The 20,872-nt window shown below is 41.2% G+C and overlaps 1 protein-coding gene across 1 annotated transcript in view; it reads right to left on the minus strand.

Annotated features, from left to right (window-relative positions):
* The window catches only part of PDE7B (phosphodiesterase 7B), a 363,754-nt gene extending 346,738 nt beyond the window's left edge, over window positions 1–17,016 (minus strand). Inside the window, exon 1 of the mRNA XM_075203180.1 lies at window positions 16,680–17,016. Within this exon, the coding sequence (XP_075059281.1) occupies window positions 16,680–16,700 (21 nt within the window). The 5' untranslated portion in view covers window positions 16,701–17,016. The remainder of the gene's footprint in view (window positions 1–16,679) is intronic.
* Between the last annotated feature and the right edge of the window lie 3,856 nt (window positions 17,017–20,872).

Raw genomic sequence — 20,872 nt, forward strand, 5'->3', positions numbered from 1 at the left:
GAAAGCCTCCGGAATCAGCGGGGACAGGCGCCGGCTCCCGGGGAGACAGCGGGAGTCCGGCGTGTGACAGTACCTCCCCCTTTAAAGGTGGGCACTGAACACCTAGGACCTGGTTTCTTCGGAAATCTGGACTAAAATTTTTTCAGCAGAAGAGGAGCACAGATGTCTGCAGCTCGTACCCAGGAGCGCTCTTCGGGGCCGTACCCTTTCCAGTCAACTAGATACTTGATTGTTCCCCTAGAACTCTTGGAATCCAGAATATGGCTGATCTCGAATTCATCAGTTTGTTGGAGGGAAAGAGGAGTAGTAGATGTAACGGGCACAGTGAATCGATTAATGATGAGCGGTCTCAATAGGGAAATATGAAAGGCATTAGCAATACGCAGAGTGGATGGTAGTCGTAACTTAAAACAAACCGGACTGATTACTTGAATGATCCTATAAGGACCAATGTAGCGAGGAGCCAGTTTCATACAGGGTACTTTAAGACGAATATTCTTTGTAGATAACCATACCTTGTCGCCAATCTTCAACAGAGGAACAGCTCTCCGTTTCTTATCTGCCGCTAACTTGTAGCGAGTGGAGGATTTTTTAAGAGCCTTCCGAACTCGAGACCAGATGGATAGAAAGTGTTAACTGCTGGCACTTGGGTGGGAGGGAGGGCTGAAAATTCTGGCATGCGAGGATGGTGCCCAAATACCACGGAGAAGGGAGTGGATGATGTGGATTCATGAAAGGAATTATTGTGAACAAATTCCGCCCAGGGTAATAAATCCACCCAATTCCTCTGATTGGCTGAGGAAAATATCCTGAGAAACGTTTCAAGATCTTGGTTTACCCTTTCCGTCTGGCCGTTGGTCTGGGGATGATACGCGGAAGAGAATTTCAGACGGATGCCCAGAAGATGACAAAGGGACCTCCAGAATTTCGAGACAAACTGCACCCCACGATTCGAGACAATTTCAGCGGGACAGCCATGTAGTCGGAAAATTTCCTTTATGAAATGTTGAGCCAGACATACTGAGGACGGAAGACCGATGAGTGGAACGAAGTGTGCCATTTTAGAGAAGCGGTCCACAATGACCCAGATGGTATTGAATTTATTAGCTGGGGGTAAGTCAGTGATAAAATCCATGCTAATATGAGTCCACAGGTTGGTAGGTAGTGGAAGAGGGTGGAGTAGCCCCTGTGGGACTTGGCGGGGGGTTTTGTTTTGAGCACAGGTAGGACAGGCAGCCACGAAATCTTTAACTTCGGAGTGGAAATTGGGCCACCAGTACTGTCGGGAGAGTAATTCTGACGTTTTACGGGAGCGAAGATGACCTGCAAATCGTGAAGCATGGGACCAGCGTAGGAGACTCTTCCGTAAATGAGGAGGAACAAATGTTTTCCCCTGAGGGGGAATAGGAGCTGGAGTTGTTGAAAATAATTTTAGACATTTAGAGTCCAAGATAGGACGTTCCGGCAAAGTGTCTGCTCCCAAATTTCCTGGAAAAGCCCGAGATAATGCATCCGCCTTCTTATTTTTTATTCCGGGTTTGAAAGTGACCCGCAGATCAAATCGGGTAAAGAAAAGCGACCAGCGGGCTTGACGTGGATTCAGGCATTGGGTTGTCTGGAGATAGAGTAGGTTTTTATGATCCGTGAAGATCGTAACTGGATGACGAGCCCCCTCCAGAAGATAGCGCCACTCGTTTAGGGCCAACTTCATAGCCAGAAGTTCTTTGTCCCCGATGGCGTAATTACTCTCTGCTGGCAGGAATTTGCGGGAGAAGAATGCACATGGATGGAACCTGCCTTGGGAGTTTTTTTGAGAAAGAACTACCCCCACACCGGCGGAGGATGCATCCACTTCTAGAAAGAAAGGAAGAGAAATATCGGGTTGCTGGAGGATAGGTGCTGAGGAAAAGGCTCTTTTGAGAGAGTGGAAAGCTTCTAACGCTTCTGGGGACCAAAGATGTGGTGTCACTCCTTTTCGGGTAAGAGCTATCAGAGGTGCCACAATAGAGGAATAACTAGCAATAAACCGTCTATAATAATTGGAGAAACCCAGGAAACGTTGAATGGCTTTGAGTGTGGTTGGTTGGGGCCAGTCGATTATAGCACGAACTTTCCCAGGATCCATTTGTAGGCCTGATCCAGACACTAAATAGCCCAGGAAAGGCAATTTAGAGGCCTCGAAAATGCACTTTTCCAACTTGCAGAATAAACGGTTGATGCGTAATCTGGAAAGAACTTCAGCCACATGTAGGCGATGAGAGGAAAGGTCTCTGGAGAATATTAGGATGTCGTCTAGATATACCACTACGTAGGAATATAGCAAATCATGGAAGATTTCGTTAATAAAGCTTTGAAAAACAGCAGGAGCGTTGCATAGGCCGAACGGCATTACTAGGTATTCGTAATGACCGTCCCGTGTATTAAAAGCCGTCTTCCACTCATCCCCAGAGCGTATCCGAATCAGGCTGTATGCACCGCGGAGATCGAGTTTAGTGAAGATCCTCGCACCCTTAATGCGATCGAATAGCTCAGTGATCAAAGAAATAGGGTAGCGGTTTTTAATAGTGATGGTGTTCAAGCCTCTGTAGTCAATGCAAGGACGGAGTGCTCCATCTTTCTTCTTTACAAAGAAAAACCCGGCTCCGGCAGGTGATGAGGAAGGTCTAATGAAGCCGCGTTGCAGATTTTCCTTGATGTAACGTGTAGTAGCCTCTGTCGCGGGTAGTGAGAGCGGATAGACTCGGCCTCGAGGAGGGGTTTTCCCCGGAAGGAGATCGATGGGACAGTCCCAAGGTCGGTGGGGTGGTAGACGCTCGGAAGAGACTTTAGAGAAGACATCCACAAACGAAGAATACTGGTGCGGTAGGATAACAGTAGTGGGTTCTGGAATTTGCGTGAAGCCGAGAGGCTTGACCGGTGTCAGGCAGTGGTGAGAGCATGCTGGACCCCATGCAGTGATTTGTGATGAAGGCCAATCCAGATGGGGTGAATGTAGATGGAGCCATGGTAATCCAAGGATGATTGGGCTGATGGTCAATGGCAGGACGAGAAAGGAAATTTTTTCCCAGTGGAGGGCCCCCACTTGCATGGAGATAGGTTTGGTACGTCTAAGAATACTGCCGTGAGGGAGACGGGAGCCATCGATGCCAGTAGTGGCCATGGGCCTCCTCAGCGCAACAGTGGGCAGCGCAAGTTGTGTTACTAGCGATTGTGATATAAAGTTCTCAGCTGCTCCTGAATCCAATAAGGCCTTGGATGACCTGGGCCCTGAAAGTAGATGCAAGGTGACAGGAAAGGAACAGGTTAGGTCTGGAAAAGAAGTTGGAGAGGAAGTAAGAGTCCCCAGACTGACCTCTCCAGTGCAGGCTAGGGTTTGTCGTTTCCCGAACGCCGGGTGCAAGAAGCCAGGAGGTGACCAGAATCTCCACAATATAGGCATAATTTGTTTTTCATCCTTCTCTCCCTTTCATCCGGAGTTAAACGGGAGCGCCCCAGTTGCATAGGCTCGTCCGTAGATGTGGGTGGCTGAAAGCAAGGAGCTAGCCGAAGGGTAGCACGTCTAGGAAAGTCTTTCTCGGACGATCTTCCCGAAGCCGAAGATCTACCCGGTTGCAGAGAGAAATTAGTGCATCTAACGTGGGAGGTAATTCTTGAGTCGAAAGGGCATCCTTGATTTTCTCTGACAGCCCTTGCCAAAAGGCAGCGACAAGCGCCTCATCATTCCACTGGAGTTCGGAGGATAGAGTCTGAAACTCAATAACGTATTGAGCCATAGACCGTGAGTTCTGACGGAGTCTTAGGATGCTTGTAGCAGCAGATGTCACTCGTCCTGGTTCGTCAAAAATCCTCCGGAATGCTGAGGTGAAGGCTGTAACATCGTTGAGGAGTTCGTCATTACGCTCCCACAGAGGAGAGGCCCATGCTAGGGCTTGGCCGGATAGGAGTGAGACCATGTAAGCCACTTTTGACCTGGAGGTAGGAAAATTCTGAGGTAATAACTCAAATTGGATGGAGCATTGATTTAAAAAACCACGGCAGGAGCTAGGGTCACCATCGAATTTGGAGGGAGTTGGCAAACGCAGAGAGGAAGCAGCTGCAGGAGGACCCTCAGCTACTTGTGGTTGTGGTTGAATAGCCGGCTGAGGCGGAGCCACCTGTAGTGCGTCTAAACGGGTAGCCAGAGTTTGCAGACATTGTAAAAGTTGCATCTGAACCGCATCTTGGCGCTCCACTCTTCCAACCAAGTGTTGAAGCATATCCTTGGCGGAAGGTTCTCTATCAGGATCTGACATGGCTGGTTCTTAGTGTCACGTACCAGTAGGGTTAAAACCGGATCCTAGTAGTTCAGCCGGGATTGGCGTTACTCTTGCTAGGGGCACGGAGTCTAACAAGTGAAAGGTGTTCACCAGTGATTCCCGCAAGGAAATATGGGCTTTTGCGGCTTCCACTTGCAGGTCGCGGTCCCCTAAGGAAGTTCCCAGTGAACCACAGTAGAGAGAGCGTAGAATCAATTAGGAATAAACTTGCCACTTGATATTGATGATGCCGGTAATGTTCAGCGATGTTGCCACTTGGGAGTGTAAATAGCAGGAAGATACTGCAACGTAGATACTCGGAAGTTGGTTTGCAGAAGTAGAATATAGTTGCCACTTGGGGGTGCTGACCGGAGCTTCGGTAGCGTAGCCACCTAGAGGTGGTGTTCCCGGAGGGATAGCGGCTTGGAAACTCGGAGAGGAGCAAAAACACGGGAGCTGTATCCAATACTAGAGTCAGGGACTGACTGAAAGAACCAGCATTGAGTTCTGGTCATAGGGTTTAGATATAGTGCAGTTCCTATTAGGCAGCCAATAGAGGGCAGTGAGAGCACAGAAAAGGGCTAGACAGCTCTGCGCATGCGCAGAAGACTGAGCGCCGAACGGAAGAAAGGAACAGACAGCACTGGACGGTGGCAGCGGCGTGGAACCAGGTATGTGAGTTTTGCTTAACAGGGGGGATCCTGGTGGAGGAGGCCTCCTGAATCAGCGGGGACAGGCGCCGGCTCTCGGGGAGACAGCGGGAGTCCGGCGTGTGACACAAACTGTGGAAAATGTAGGTGCCTTAGAGTATGGTATGTAAGGTTTTATACTAGTTTTGAAATACATAGAAATTAGAGATGCTCACTGACCCCCATGAAGTGGTTTTCATTTTGGTTTTGGATCTGGGTTAGCTTCGTGTTTTGGTTTTGGCAAAACCACCCTTGTGTGTTTTGGTTTTGGTTTTGGATCCACCATATTACAGCTGGGACTTCATCACTCTTTTATGATAAGGGAATTGTTGCTGGAGCTGAAGAGAACCAGGCTGGTCGAAGGTGTGCAGATATATTACAGATCTTGATCATACTCAAAATCAGGTTTTGTACTAAAAAATACATACAGATAAATAAATAAATTAAATAATAAAATTAGGCCACACATTGTCAGTAATATATTTGAAAGGTATTATAATACCAAGCTGAATAATATATATGAAATAACCGGATAGATTACACGTACTAAAAATGTATACTAAATATGTCCATCATTCTCTTTCTTATTCTCCTGCAGCAGAAGAATAAGAAAGAGAAGATGCTTAGGATGGAGATGCTTCTCTAACAGCAGACAGAGTGTGACTGGCAACTTGTAGACTTTGCAGAAATGCACTGTAAAGACTGTTGGATTCATACACAGGTACATTGATGGTATAAGAGCTCAAATGCCTCTAGCCTCAACTATTGAATCTGTAACAGATCTCAACAGATCCCAATAAAACACAGACCTAAAGATGTAGGATGGGATTCAGTGTCTGATATGGTGTGGGGATGCAATACTTTGATATTTTCAGGGGTATAGTGGACCTTTACAATGAAGTGGTGTTCTAATTATCAATTTGAATTGACTTAGCCCAGCAAAGCACAGTACTTGCTGGGATTACATTGTAGCATTTCTACATGATGTAACTAATAGAAATACATATTTTTGCTGAATGCCATGTAGGAGTTATACAGCAGTCCACTTAAACTGTGATCTAATCTCCCTATTTACCGGCAGCCTAGTACTACCGGTAAAAGGAGGAAGCACTTCCAGTGTAACGGATTCTGCAAAACCGGAGAGGCATCAGCAGAATCCCATAGGAAAAGACAGGTAACGCCATCCTGAGATGACGTTACCTCTCTGCGCAAGACAAAGGTTTTCAAAGCTTCATGCATTACAAAACTTCACAGTCACCATATTAAACTATGGGGACTGCAAAGACAAACGTTAAGTGGATTATGTCAGGCTGCAATAAGCCTTTGATGCATTTTGCAATGGCCATTTAACGAAGAAGACTGCTTTCTCTGTTTTAATAGCTCATCGTACCTTGATGCATAGACGCTTGTATATAACATGAACAATGTGAAAAAAAAGTGACGAGCACAAAGTTCATCTCAGAAACTAAAATTGGGACTGGAACTTTATTTATACATTGTATTGTGAGCCACTCCAAGTCTTAATCTGTGGGCCCCCAGCACATTAGTTTTCTTTTGTCAGATTTGTTTGTTATAGCTTGTAACACTTGTTTAAAATGTCTGTTATTATGTTATTACAGATAGGTGTATTTTTCTTTGATAAAATGCATTGTTTGAATTTATTACTGAGGTTAAGGATTATGTGTGGCTCTTTATAAGGTTAGAGGGCCACACATGCGGTGACTGAAATGTATCAGTTTGCCGATCACTAGGCTAAAATCAGAAAAAAATGGCTTCTTAATCAGCAAACAAACCCAATGTTGAGCCTACGTGACAGCATGCTGTCTCACATTTAAAAGGAATACAATATATATCAGACTGTCATGTGTGCACTGTACACACCACTGCTTATGCAAACAGAACAAACACACACTAAGCTAAATACACAGGAATTACATTTTTATCCTGCAATTAAGATGAAAGTAAAGATTTTAGCAGTAAGTATCTCTAAAATGTAGAACTTAAAGGGATGCTATACAGTACATAGTAATCTTGTATTATAAAGAGGTTGTACATATGTTAAATGTCTATGCTTAGCAAATAATTGCATGAATAAATAAATACAGCTCTACTTGATCTAGTAGGCTGTGCAAGAGTATATGAGTGAAATGGACCTACTGTAGATGCAAAAGATACAATAGCTATAGGGGGTCCATCTTGCAAGAAGGAATTCAGAAAGTGTACTGGTTGTTCTACAAAAAGTAATTATGTGAACAGTATAATTATACCTTGTTTTTCTTATCACTGTCTACAATCAAATATAGGAGCTGATGCAGAGTACTACGCCAGTTTGCATAGAGTATCTTCCGTGAAACTGCTCTATTATTTGTGGCTGGTCGAGGGAGGGTGTACATAGTGAATGATGATGATAACGATCAACAGCAATAGTGAATTGCTTGTGCCTGGCTGTTTGCTATTGCTCCTCTGATGCTAATAGGTGGTGTGGCATGTGCATATATTATTCTTTTGTTTGCCTGTTTAAGCTACATTTTTTCACATACGCAAGATGGGGAGTTGTTTCTCTTGTATTAGTTTTTTTGAAGATTATTGATGCGTATTTTGCAAGAAAAACAAATGGTTATAAACATGGGTGTATGTTTATGTAATGTATGGCTGGCATAAACTAGGTGCATATGGAACTGGTGGAGAACTGCATGTATCTAGTGATAGTTGTAGCATATACCCACAATTGTTGCTTTTTAACTGAATGCAATTTGCACCTGCGATTTGGGACTCAATTGCAGGCAACTCTGCATCAAGCCTATAATGCCCTGTGCAAGTAGATGGTGTTATTTGAATTTATATAGCGATTTAGGGTGTCCAAGTGCATTTTGAGTAAATGACTATAGGCTTGATTCTTCAAATAGCATAAATGGCAATACGTTTCACATTATGTGCACAATTACTCTGCACATGCCCAGAACCGGCATAAGAACATGCCCAGATTCTACAGGCTGGCTAGGCTACAGTATAAGTTCAGTGAATGTAAGAGTATTATTTGTATTCAAATTAGCAAGTGCTAAAATTTGAATTGTAGATTTCTGTGGGCAAATTGTGGGTTGTTGAGTGCTTTTATATTTCTGTAAACAAAACATTAGTCAAGGGAATTTTTTATGAATATATTGTGATCTGTTTTTTATCTCCGTGGGATAGTGGTGTGGTTAGGATGGTCTATCTCCAGTGTTAATCCTCCCCACCCCCTGCACCAACTAATCGTCTATGCAGGCCAATGCCGTGGTCTCAAAGGGAATGAGGTCCAAGAGAGTTTTGGGGACCACTGCCTGTCCACCTAGCATTGTTGCGGTGGTCTCAGATTTTGTCCTTCAGCCGACGCGTAAAGTCCAACCACCTGTATGAAATGTTCAAATATAAGAATGTTGCAATGTATACTATACAAGACATTTTAAAAATACTTGTGCAGACCTACATATAGATAGAAATGTATTGGGCATAAAGGTCACAAACTAATAACAGAAAGCCATTCAGCGCAAATACTTATTTTGAAGACTTAAAAAAAGGTGGCAAAGTAGGAATGATAATGTACAAGTTTTTAAAGTTAATAAAGATATTGTTCTGCCATACATTGGACAATATTTTTAAAGTTTGTCAAATTTACAAAAAACTGTAGTAGGTATGCAGAGCACAATTTAATCGTTTTAATATAAAAAAAAATGCTGACTGTTTTAACACCGCAGTTACTGATCACCGAATTGGAGCCACGGCATTGACCTGCATAGTGATCTCCTCCCAGATTGGCATTTTTGATGGGGCAGAGAGCTGCTGGTTGCTAGTCTGCAGCCTCCACCAGCTGTACCAGTACTTCAACCTCTCTTGTCAAGAAATTTGTCTGCCTCTGCTTCGATCCCAACGAGGAGGAGCCAGAGTCTTGACTTGGGCCTGGTTGGTATGGCTCAGTCATGAATCTAAACAGGCAGTCATTAGTAAAAAAAACATTTCAGGGCCTATACCATACTTGCCAACTCTCCCGGAAAGTCCGGGAGACTCCTGAAATTCGAGTTAGTCACCTGGGGGAGATGGCATTTCTCCCGCATCCCGGAGAATCGCTTCTCGGTGAATCACGTCATTTTGGAGGGCGGGAGGGGGCGGGACAAGGCCAATCGCGTCATTTTGGCCCTGCCCCCCGCGGCGCAAATTACGTTTTCGTGCGGGGGGGGCAAAATGACGCGATTGGCCTTGTCCCGCCCCCTCCCGCCCTCCAGTCTTGCCCCCTCTCCCGGGAGTTGGCAACTATGGCCTATACACTGTCTCACATAAGTCCTTGTATTCATCAATATATGGCAATGTAGGGCACACTGGGGACTTGTATCACATGGACTTGTATCACAAATCATACAAATAAGAGCACTTCTGAATCTTGCTAAGATAGAAAATCACAAAATGGCAGGGCTGAATGATTGCTTCTCCATTTCTTATATTGGGTATGGAGGTGCATTCTTCTGCAATTGCCTCTGTGTGAATGGCTAGGTGTTGCCATGTCCCCAGCTGTCTGGATATGGATGATTACTGTGATATATTGACAGATAAAAGTCAGCTATTTTAGATATGGTATAAAAGGGATCCGCAACTGACATGCCTAAGCCTACACGTGGCCCAAGAGCCAATCAGTGAAGAGAATGTTGAAAAGTCTCATTCACTTGCAAACATGACGGTAACACTGTTCTCTCATGCAGAATGTGGGTACTTACTAGCACAATGGATCATTATTTTGGTCCTGCAGCTTAGTACATGTCAGTGAGGAGAAAAATGCTGCATATAAATAGGTGAATCTGCATATGCGGCGACAGTTTGGCAGCAGACACAGCATAGTGCAGATCCAGTGGCGGTGGAGCGATCTGAGGCAATGTGATCTCCTCTCCGACTTAAGGAAAGAAATTGTTAGGCGTAAGTTCAGATAATAATAAATGTTTTTATTTTTTTGTAAGATAAGATTACGGTTATATCTGGCCCATTACAAAGCAATATGTCTTGTAACAACATTCATTAGATAAAGTACAAGGCCTGCTATGTAATAGTGGTGTTTCTGAATCAGTATGTGATTCATCATCATCATCATCATCAACATTTATATAGCACCAGCAAATTTCATAGCGCTTTACAATTGGGAACAAACAGTAATAAAACAATACTGGGTAATACATACAGAGATAGAGGTAAGAGGGCCCTGTCCGCAAGCTTACAATCTATGGGACAATGGGAGTTTGATACACAAGGTTAAGTGTTACATCATATTGCATATTTCCAGCTAGAATACAAGATAAAAAGTATTGTGTGAGCTGTATGATCAGTCACATAGCAATGTTGGTCAGAGGGTTGTTGTCTTGTGTTAGCTGTATAGAGGGTGGTAATAGGGTAACCTTGGAAGATTAAGATTGTGGTTGAGGAATATTATAACCTTGTCTGAACAGGTGGGTTTTCAGAGAAGGCTTAAAGGTTAGAAGACTAGAGGAAAGTCTTATTATACGAGGAAGTGAATTCCACAAAGTGGGTGCAGCCCTAAAAAAAGTTCTGTAAGCGGGATTGGGAGAATGTGATGAGTGTGGAATAGAGACGCACATCTTGAGACAAGTGAGAAGATGTATGTTGGTCCAATTTTGTCGATGGCCTTGTATGTTACTAAAATAATTTTATATTGGATTTGTTGAAAAACAGGCAAGCAATGTATTTAATATGAAACTCCCAGATAAAGTCCATATGATAGTGGTGTAGAGATGTTTTTATTTGGGCAATGATGGCCCATGTATGGTATTAATATTTCACATTGCAACCTAATATTATCTGTATGTATCTATGAGTGAGACAGAGATAACCTTCATCAATAAACTAAGGTGTCATATTTCTTCCAACAGTATGCCTCTGCCGCCGCCAATTAAGACTCTGCTGCCGATGTCAGCAGGAGGGCCATGAGGAAGCCCAGGAGGGGGGCTAAGAGGAGAGCCAGGAGGAGAAATATGAGGAGGCCCGGGTTAAGGTCCAGAAACGTTCTCCATCCAACAACCAATCTTTTTCCCAATTCAAGGATGCAGTTAGCACGGAGATGCCCCTGGAGTAACCCCAAGTGGAGGCAGAAGTGGAGGAGATTGAGGAGACAAGGACATCCTAGGCCCCTGCAGAAGAATGTAAGAAACCTGACTGAATAATCTAGCATAATATAAATAATTTTGCTTTGCAGAATAAAAGTGTAGGCATTGGAAAGCCTTTCTTTACTATATGTATCTTTGCCTAGGCCTAGGTAAAGATTGCCATTCTACAGGTGTCTGACATCATTAGCCTATAATAATAAGTGTTTATTGCCAAGCAATCACCCCCAATATATCTGCATGTGCCTCCAAAATGCAGTCCTCTGCCTACTACTGTGTTCAGCATAAGATGAACGTTTCAGAGAATTTCTCTTAATGTAGCACCTCTGTACTCTGCTGAGCTAGAGCAATGTGGAAACAAACTACAGTGATAAAGCTGATATGTTTACAAAATGTTATAGTATTATGAATTTACACTTTTTATTCCTTTTTTTTTGTAGGTTGCGAAGATTCCCCTTCTAAGATCTTATTAAGAAAGAGCAAAAAATTATCAAGTATATTGACAAGTTAAAACAATTATTATAATTGTTTTATTTTGCAGTTGTTTATTTATAAAAAAAGTTAGTGCATTTTATTTGTTATAAGCAAATGTATAGGAGAGATATGTTCCATATGGGTATTTGATATCATGCAATTACATATTCATGTCTACAGGTTGATGTGGTAATGCATGATACAAAGGGTTAATATGCAGGGTGAGTATGAAAATGATGCCATGAAACAAATTTATAATAAGGTAATAATAATATAAAAATAAAGAGAATAAGGAAGGAGTTGTACACTTATGCATTCCTCTGTCAATAGGCAATACATGCATATCTTTCACATATGTACGTCTATTAGTGAATTAGCTGGAGGGGCAAACAAAAACACACTGTTACGTGCACCAGATTTTAAGTCACGTAAGAAACTTAGTACCTAATTCATGAAGGAACATATTGCCAATATACGATAGAATATGTATTAAACAAAAGACGTTTCTTCAGATCTGATCTTTGTTGAATACGGACGTGCGTATATCCGATACACTTGGTTTTTTTTTTAATACGCACATTATACACTTGGTTTTTTTTTAATACGCACATTATGTTCGCTTTGTGGTCTCTGATGAATCAGGCCCTATATGTTTGTTGATATTGTAGGTATCCAGAAGTCCTGAAGATATTTAAAAAAAGAAAAATGAAATAGATGGCAGCGTGGGCCCGATTCAGAGCTTACCCAAACTTAGACAAATCAAGTTCTGTGACTCAGGATGCAGTTTCTGACTTCACATCTCAAGAATATAAACACAGTTTTGGTTGCTCTAGAGTTGTTGAATAAATATGTACGATATGGATAAAAATGAGCACAGAGTCTGTTCACAATCCATTTGATTAATGGTTTACTGAAATGAAACAGGATGAACACCATAGAAAGTACAAGCCTATATATTGCTGTGTGAGCCAAGAATTTGTAAAAATAAATGCTGCAGGAATGGATACCTTGCACTGACTTCGGAAGTAGCCTGTATCTTGGCTGAGTGGCAGTGTCACATGATCATAGACAAAACAGAATATGAGAAAACATTTACAGAGCGAAAAAACACACGTATCTTATCAAGCAAGTACAGGATAATACATACAGAGCTGACATCTGTCACTAATTTGCACATGTATTAACATTTGGTAAAGTCCATATTTTTCAATAGTGATCCACTGACTGTACAGTATAATTACTATTATTTTCATATAATGAATGCAATCCTATTGTTTTTTTTTATTGAAGAGCAGTACTAAAATTGTAACAGGATTAGTACACCTGGCCCACCTACCAAATATTGGTAAATATGCATAATATCATCATTTAACCATGGAAAAGTAGAATTGTATAGCACTATACTCTTTTACTTTCTGTCCATAAAGCAAAAACCCCAGTCTCACTGACTATTAAGACTCCTTACAAGCAGAGGCAGCCAAATCTTGGGGTGAACACTGTGATGAAAAATGAGGTTCACTGTTCATAACTCAACATAAGTGTTTCTCATTTCGCACAAGGAATGGACTTTAGCCAGGAATGCTTTTTATCTCTTCTATTCCCCAGGATCCCCATTTTGCCAGAGAGGTGGCTATTGCACTACTACCAGATCTGTAAGAGAGTTATAGCAATCTTGGCTACCACCTGTCCAGCAAGAAACATGGCACATGGCAAGCGCAGCCTGCTTCAGTGTTGCACAAAGCACTGGGTCAAGCCGTTGCGGTTAGCCCGGTCAAGGTTCTAGAGATCAGGCTAGACTCAGGAGGAAGCATGTAGACCAGGCTTGGCTAACCTGTGGCACTCCATCATCATCATTTATTTATATAGCGCCACTAATTCCGCAGCGCTGTACAGAGAACTCATTCACATCAGTCCCTGCCCTATTGGAGCTTACAGTCTAAATTCCCTAATGTAGACACACACTCACAGACAGACACAGACAGACAGAGAGGAAGACAGACAGAGACTAGGGTAATTTTTTTTTTATAGCAGCCAAATAACCTACCAGTATGTTTTTTGGAGGTGTTGTGAAACTACAAGTTCCAGCATACCCTTCCAGCAATAAGCTGCTATATATTGGCAAAGCATGCTGGGATTTGTAGTTTCACAACACCTGGAGTGCCACAGGTTAGCCAAGCCTGATGTAGACATTTGCAGTTTGGCAAAACACAGGTTAACAGTCAGGAACAAAGTTCAACCTAATCTCATCACAGTGATTAAGGTCCCCTGGGGGAAAGGTCTACAGAGTGAAGTAATGCCTCTGCAGAAATCACACAGGAGGGGGGGCAGCTAAAGACTGGCACCACAGGACAGCTGCTACTGCCCCTGGATCCTAAAAATGTCAGTCAGAGTCAGAAGGGAGCTAGGATCCTGATCTGACAAATAAGTGCTTTCCATTGGGAAGCTAGGAGACACAAGCCCGCCCCAGAGGATGGAAATCGGTACCGTATAAGAACTGCTGCTAGGGAACCAGCTCACTCTCTGACTGGATGATCATGTGCTGAATGTCAGGAGTGGCATGGGTTATGGCTTGTGCTGGTCTGACTGAAGATCGGAACGATACTAGAGGATAGCGAGAATAAGCAAATCTTTGCATTTATTCTGGAATCCCCTGCGGGTCTTGTGGATCTGTGTTGACCCTTTATTAAGAATGCTGTAACTGCTATTGGCATTTTAACCCAATAGTGCCCTTTCCACTGTTTCTATTAATAAACCTAAATATTGTAAATTATAATTGATTATTTTGCCTGGGTTATTTTGTTCCCACATAGGAGAACTCGGGGTGCCAGGTTAGTACATAAGGTTGCTTTCAGGCCAATCAATAAGCTGGCAACATAAAAGAGCTAAACATTACCCCGGTATCTTCACAAACATATATTCAGCCTATGAATTCACTAGAAACTTATTACATAGCTTTGCCCTCATACCACAGAAGAAGGTTGTTACATAGTAAATTTTGATGCCCGAACACAAGATTTCTAAAAGCATTGGCTAAGATCATCTAAAGTCTGATATATTAATGAGTTTATTACTAGTTCCAATAAACAGCACACACGATACAGCCAAGGAAATGTTAAGAGTCTCAATCATGTATTAGCAACACACAAAGTCCCTGTTTTCTTACCAGGCACTGCAGAATAGCAATTGTCCATTCACAGCACATACCACATCCTCTGCATTTTTCCCTGATAATATATGTACAGTCCTTAACTCCAAGGCTGCTTGTGAATACTGCAGTACATTTCAATGCAACACCTTTCAGGAGAGAAACCATTTTGCTAACTTTAAGGCTAATGAGTAGGGCAATGTAATCTCGACTTTCTGATCTTTTCTGTGTAATTGAATTAAGTATTCTAGGACCCACGGATTATCTTTCACAAACAGCTTATTTCAAATAAATCAAAATTCATCCAATTTGTCATACTGGACAGTTATTTAATGCTACTAGTAGTATAAAATAGAACACTTAGCTAAAATACAGCATTTGTCACACTCAAGATTGTATCATTGAAAAGGCAGAGACTATTGCAATAGAAGTCCTTATTATCTCATGTGTTAGTGATAGAAAAAGAGGCCTCTTCCTAACACAAATGTTGTTTACCTAGGTATGCTCCTGTAAAAGTCATGCTCCTATGATCTCTAAGAAACGACTCTTTTTAAATGCATATCTCAAAAGATTGAAAGAGAAGATGTAGTAAATGATGACATGATCCGTAGACTATTTGCAGTGTGGGAATAGACAAAACATTAGGGCCAGCTGCTGTTCAACACGTAAACAGGATAAAAGTAAAATAACTATCTGTACTGCTGTGAAATAAGACACTTCTGAAAAAAAATGATAAATGTACCTTTTTAATAATAGATAGATAAATAGATAGATAGATATTCCTATTACCTGTTGTACTTCATCACTAATATTATGCAGTGCCTTGTACACTCACACACTGCAGCAATCTCCTAGCAAGTTCTGCATTGCATGAGGACTAGTGTTGTATTGCTACCTAGGCCACAAAGGCTTCATTATTATTTTAACTACTTGATTTGACTTAGCAGTGGCTTTTTATATGCTTACAAAATAGTGTTTGGAGGGAAAGGATAAAGAATAATATTTTGTTTTAAATTCAGACTGGATAAATAAAACTTCTAAACTCGAAATGAAGCATCCTAAAAGTGTGTAAATGTAGTGAGGCATTATATATTACTATGGATAAAAATCTATATTTTCTATTTACTGTCATTTTCTCGTGTGCTCTCATTTCAACAAGTAAAATCTCAATTAATGTGAGCAAAGCATCTGTCATTTACTTTACATCAATTTGATTTGTAAAGACTAGCAATTGGCGATAATACCACCTGCAGCAAACCATTATTAATGAACTTCACCCCCTCTCCCATATTGTGGTTTAATGCATGGTAAGAGTATAGATAGATCACAATTAAATCAGCCACACTGTGCCAATGTGTTGTCTGGTATTAACTTGGGCAGTACACGTTTACTGTCATAGTCAGACGTGACCACTCAAAGGATTGTAAAAATAGAGTTCTTATCGGTATGAAAGAGTGATCTTCCTGGCTGGCAAATAAAGTCATTGCATTTATGTATTAACCAATTTTGTATAAGCTATGCCTGCAGCTTATTTGTTAGCAGATACACAGCAGCACAACTGAAATCCATTTAATATGACATATGATATAAATATATAGCTCTTTAGCGACTGCACTATGTACAGTCTCTGATTTTTTTCTAACTTTTTATTTTATATTTACAAGCAACAAAGTTGTTAGCTAAGGGAAACACATCACCTTTTAAGCAAATCAAATCTGTCAGAGGCCAAAATGCAGCAGATGAAGGCAGTACATACTATCAACCTGTTACCATGGAAATATAATTGCATCACCAAACCAAAACAAAACCAAACCGGGGGTAAAAAAAGGCAAATAACAACATGACATATTGCTTCCAATTTCGTTTTTGGAACCCTGCTCCTGTAACCCATTCAGAGTGACACGCAGCCTCGGATTTAAATGAAATAACTGTTACCTACCTCAACCATTAAACAAGACATTTAACCATAGTTGCAGCTCAGTGACCTCCGATTGCCTTGTAATCTCTGATCGATGCTGCTTGTACATGTAGACTCGTGCTGCAGAGTCCAGCAACAGCATCCAGGATTACGTGTGTGAACTATTCAATGATGAAAGAAGGGGGGCAAAATAAAACGAGGAGAAAAAGAAGCATCAGATCAAAAGAGAACAAGAGCTGAAGATTTGTAGAATTTCACTTTTTGTGACAGCTTGCGGATTTTTGGGTTCTAGTTTAGTTTGGGTCTGCTGCAGTGTGACTGGGTATAAGACTGTGTAGGAAACAGCAGCAGCTATTCGTGAAGGGAGGTGCTGAAGTCAGTTGCCACTGGCAGGCAGCAGCTAACCAATCGGCTTCAGCACTGTCAGCTTGCAGGACTGAGCAACCCTTTCTATGCATGTTTCCTCATTTCCAAAGTGACGTCAAACGGCTTAGACTTTTTCCTCTTCTCCCTTGCTGCATGCACAATTCATTTCACAGACCAGCTATGGGAGGAATGTGCCTGGATTCTACTCTCAAAAATGCACATATACATGTATTTAAAGACCGAAAAAAAAATAGCAGAGGCTGTTCTTGAGATGTTATGCAAATACCTTACCATTACATGAATTAGCTCACTGCTTCAGAGAATCATTAAATCTTGCCATTTTGTGGTCTGTATGTTTTAATATTTATTTATTTATTTTTGCAACATCAAATTATTTTCTGTGAGTTTACATTTATGAATGTGTTCAAGGACAAACATTTTAAAAAAAACTTAATAGTTCCAAAGTACTCACAACCTATCACCCACAGGTCCTTTAATCTTGTATAGATAAAACATTTTGTAAAGTGATTTTTAGTTGAAAACATATTGTAAGGTGATCTGAAGAAATAAATCTCATAACAGTGATTGCTCATTTTCTAGCTCAGTCTTTCCTATGTGTTCTGCTACACAAGTAATTTCTTTGCTGCTTTGCAGTTCAATGGTCTTCAGTTTCCCAATGCTGCAATTTAATCACTTGACATGAACTTCGGGTGATTAATATCCTCCAGTACAGAGTTTAATGGGATAGTGATTAAATAAAATCTGTCATTCAAGAGATCTTAGGTGAATCTGGCCAAGAAATACTCATTAAAATAGACAACATAGTACGTTGTTTTTTTTATTACTGTGCATGATTATTCTCGAGATGAATCACATAAAATCATATAAAATCGCATTGTGGTCTCTTACACGATTAATATCATGCGATTAATCCACAGAGGGCCTCATTAAGGAGTCATTAAGGAGAGAAAAGCATAATAAAGGAGTAACTTTGCACCAGGGCAAAACCATGTTGCATTGGATTCGGAGGTAAATGCCCTTGATCAACCTTAAATTTCAGTGTAAAAATAAAGTTATCAAGTATTTGTGTGCTAGATGAAAAACAGACAGTATTTAACTTATGTGCAAAATAATAAACTCACTTGCACCCCATGCATTGTAACATGGTTTGTCCCAGAGAGCATTTACTCCTTTTTTTGCCTTACTTTCCTTAATGACTCAGGCCCAGAGAGTGAAATTTGCCTGTGTGTCTCTAGCCTAAAGTAACTGCACATAAATGCCTGCAAATACAGTACCTCCGAAAATGTACACATTAAGAAATCAACTAATAAATGTATGTAATGTGATCTTGTTACCACACTGTTTAGTATTTCCATGTGTCTTAATTGCACAAGTGCTCCTTGATTTCTGCCACCGTACATTAGTTGGCAGACAAAATAGCAACTTTTGCATCTAATTTTGCGAAGTGCTCCAAAAATATAACAACATTCACAATGTTTCCTCATTCTCATGTTTGATTTAAACCATAATGGGACTGAACTGAGCAGTATTTCAGGAGAAAAACTGAAAAGTTTTATTTAATAACAGTGCTGGATTTAAAGTGGTAGGAGGTGGTAGGAGGTTGCACCTTTGTTGTGTTGTCTACATGTTTGCATAGTGTGTCTCTTCAGATTTTAGCACTTCTCCTCACACTTAAGTGAACTTCTAGAATGTGTCTCCCCAGGGTGGAGAAAAGACATGCACAGGCACAGACACGGTGGTGTAAACCAATGCGTTTTGCCGTGCGCATCAACTGTGCTTCACAAATGAAGGTTGATATGAGACGGCATAGTACTGACATTATAAATGTGTATGGTATTTCAATTTCAATTATATGTCCTTTTTTGATCCTCTTCTGTACCCATTTTAAAATTGAGCTGTACATCTCCTTAAAGGTTGTTAGGAAATTATGTTTCTTTACCTTTGTTTTGAAATATAATATGATGCACATATGACTCTAATGAAAGTACTGTATCTTATCTTACCATTTATCTACTGTTAATATGTAAATGCAGCTTCCTTGAATTACATTTCTGTTTAAATTCCAAATCTTTATTTAGTTTTCACTTTTGAGGCCTCATCCTGTTGGATCACGATTGCTACATAACAATAACAATTTTAGAAAATTCTTAACCTTTTTTATTCTGCAACTAGTAAACATGCTTGAAAATTCTGTGCTTCAAAATGATGTTGAGTTTAAAATTCCAAATCCTAAACTTGGTTCATTGTTCATATGTTTACAGTTGACAAATATAAAGAGTTTTCAAGTATGTTTGGTGCATTACACACTTCTCCATCCCCTTATATTTTTATTTCTACCTTACCTCCTGGCCCAGGCATACTTTAGTTGTAATCTGTTCTTGCCTGAGTTCTTTAACATTTGTTCTAGTGAGATCAAGGCCCGACTAAGCTATTTGATTAGAAGTCTAGATGGTGGAAGAAAGCAATGTCTATTAGAAAGGAATTGTAACTTGGGCAAGTGGTGAATATGGGTTTTCTGATCACTTTTATACTGGGCAATAGGAATGACTTCTGGATTAAAATGTACCATAGTCTGTCCTTTGATGGGTATGTGCATGGTATAGGTATGGGCTTAGCAGCTACATGGATTGGATTGTATGGATTGGACTTCTGATTAAAATGTGCCATTGTATATCATTACGTGGTCGTGTGTGGGCTGACACTGATTTTTAAGGATTGGACCACTGAAGAAATACAGCTGATTAATGTTTCTCATCCACAGACCCTATTGATTTAACATTTGGGGAGTATATTAAGCATTTGTCCAGCTTACCAGGGTACACTACAGAAATAATATGGGGCTCTATGTGTAATGCTTTACTGCCGCAAATTACAGGTACGCCAATTCATCTATCTAGAACATTTCGATCCAGTAATTTCTTGGTTGAAACCTATTAACAATAAATAGTTCTTTAACATAATGTATGTCATGATCTGGACAATCTTAATGAGACTAAGTGACATCTCTATATCCATCCTTACCATTGCAGTGAACACATATCTATCATTTCAAAGACAAAATCAACACCATTCAACAAGATATTTCCTCATGCCAAATCCCACATAGTTCACCCACTCTACCTACCTTCACCTACACTCCCCCAATCCACCCTTAATTCATTCTCTTCATTAATTGAAGATGAAGTCTATGCACTCATCTTATCGTCTCACCCTACAACCTGTCCACTCGACCCTATTCCCTCGCAATTTCTCCGCTCCCTCTCCTCCACTGCATGCCCACCTCTATCTCACCTCTTCAATCTGTCTCTCTCCACTGACACATTTCCATCCTCCTTTAAACATGCGCCCATCTCACCAATTCTAAGGAAACCATCTCTCGATCCAGCCTTTCTCTCCAACTACCGCCCTATTTCTCTCCTCCCCTTTGCCTCCAAACTACTTGAGCGATTAGTGTGCAATCAGGCTTCAGCCCCCAACATGCCACTAAAACTGCTCTCACAAAAGTGATCAATGGTCTACTTACTGCAAAGTCTATTCTCCATTCTCATTCTCCTGGACCTCTCTGCTGCTTTTGACACTGTTGATCACCCTCTTCTACACACCCTTCACTCCGTTGGCCTTCATGACACAGTTCTTTCCTGGTTCACTTCCTACCTATTAAGCCGCTCTTTTAGTGTTTCTGTTACGTCTCACTGGAGACAACTACCAACCGGTATTGGCCCTGGCCTTCCCAGGGCACGAAGTCTAACGGACCCCCCGGTCTTCTCCAAGAACTGCCTGAAGGTTTTAGCTGCCGGAGGCCCGCAGGCCACGGCCCCTAGGTTAGC

The sequence above is a fragment of the Mixophyes fleayi genome, chromosome 3 (assembly GCF_038048845.1).
Source record: "Mixophyes fleayi isolate aMixFle1 chromosome 3, aMixFle1.hap1, whole genome shotgun sequence".
NCBI lineage: Eukaryota > Metazoa > Chordata > Amphibia > Anura > Limnodynastidae > Mixophyes > Mixophyes fleayi.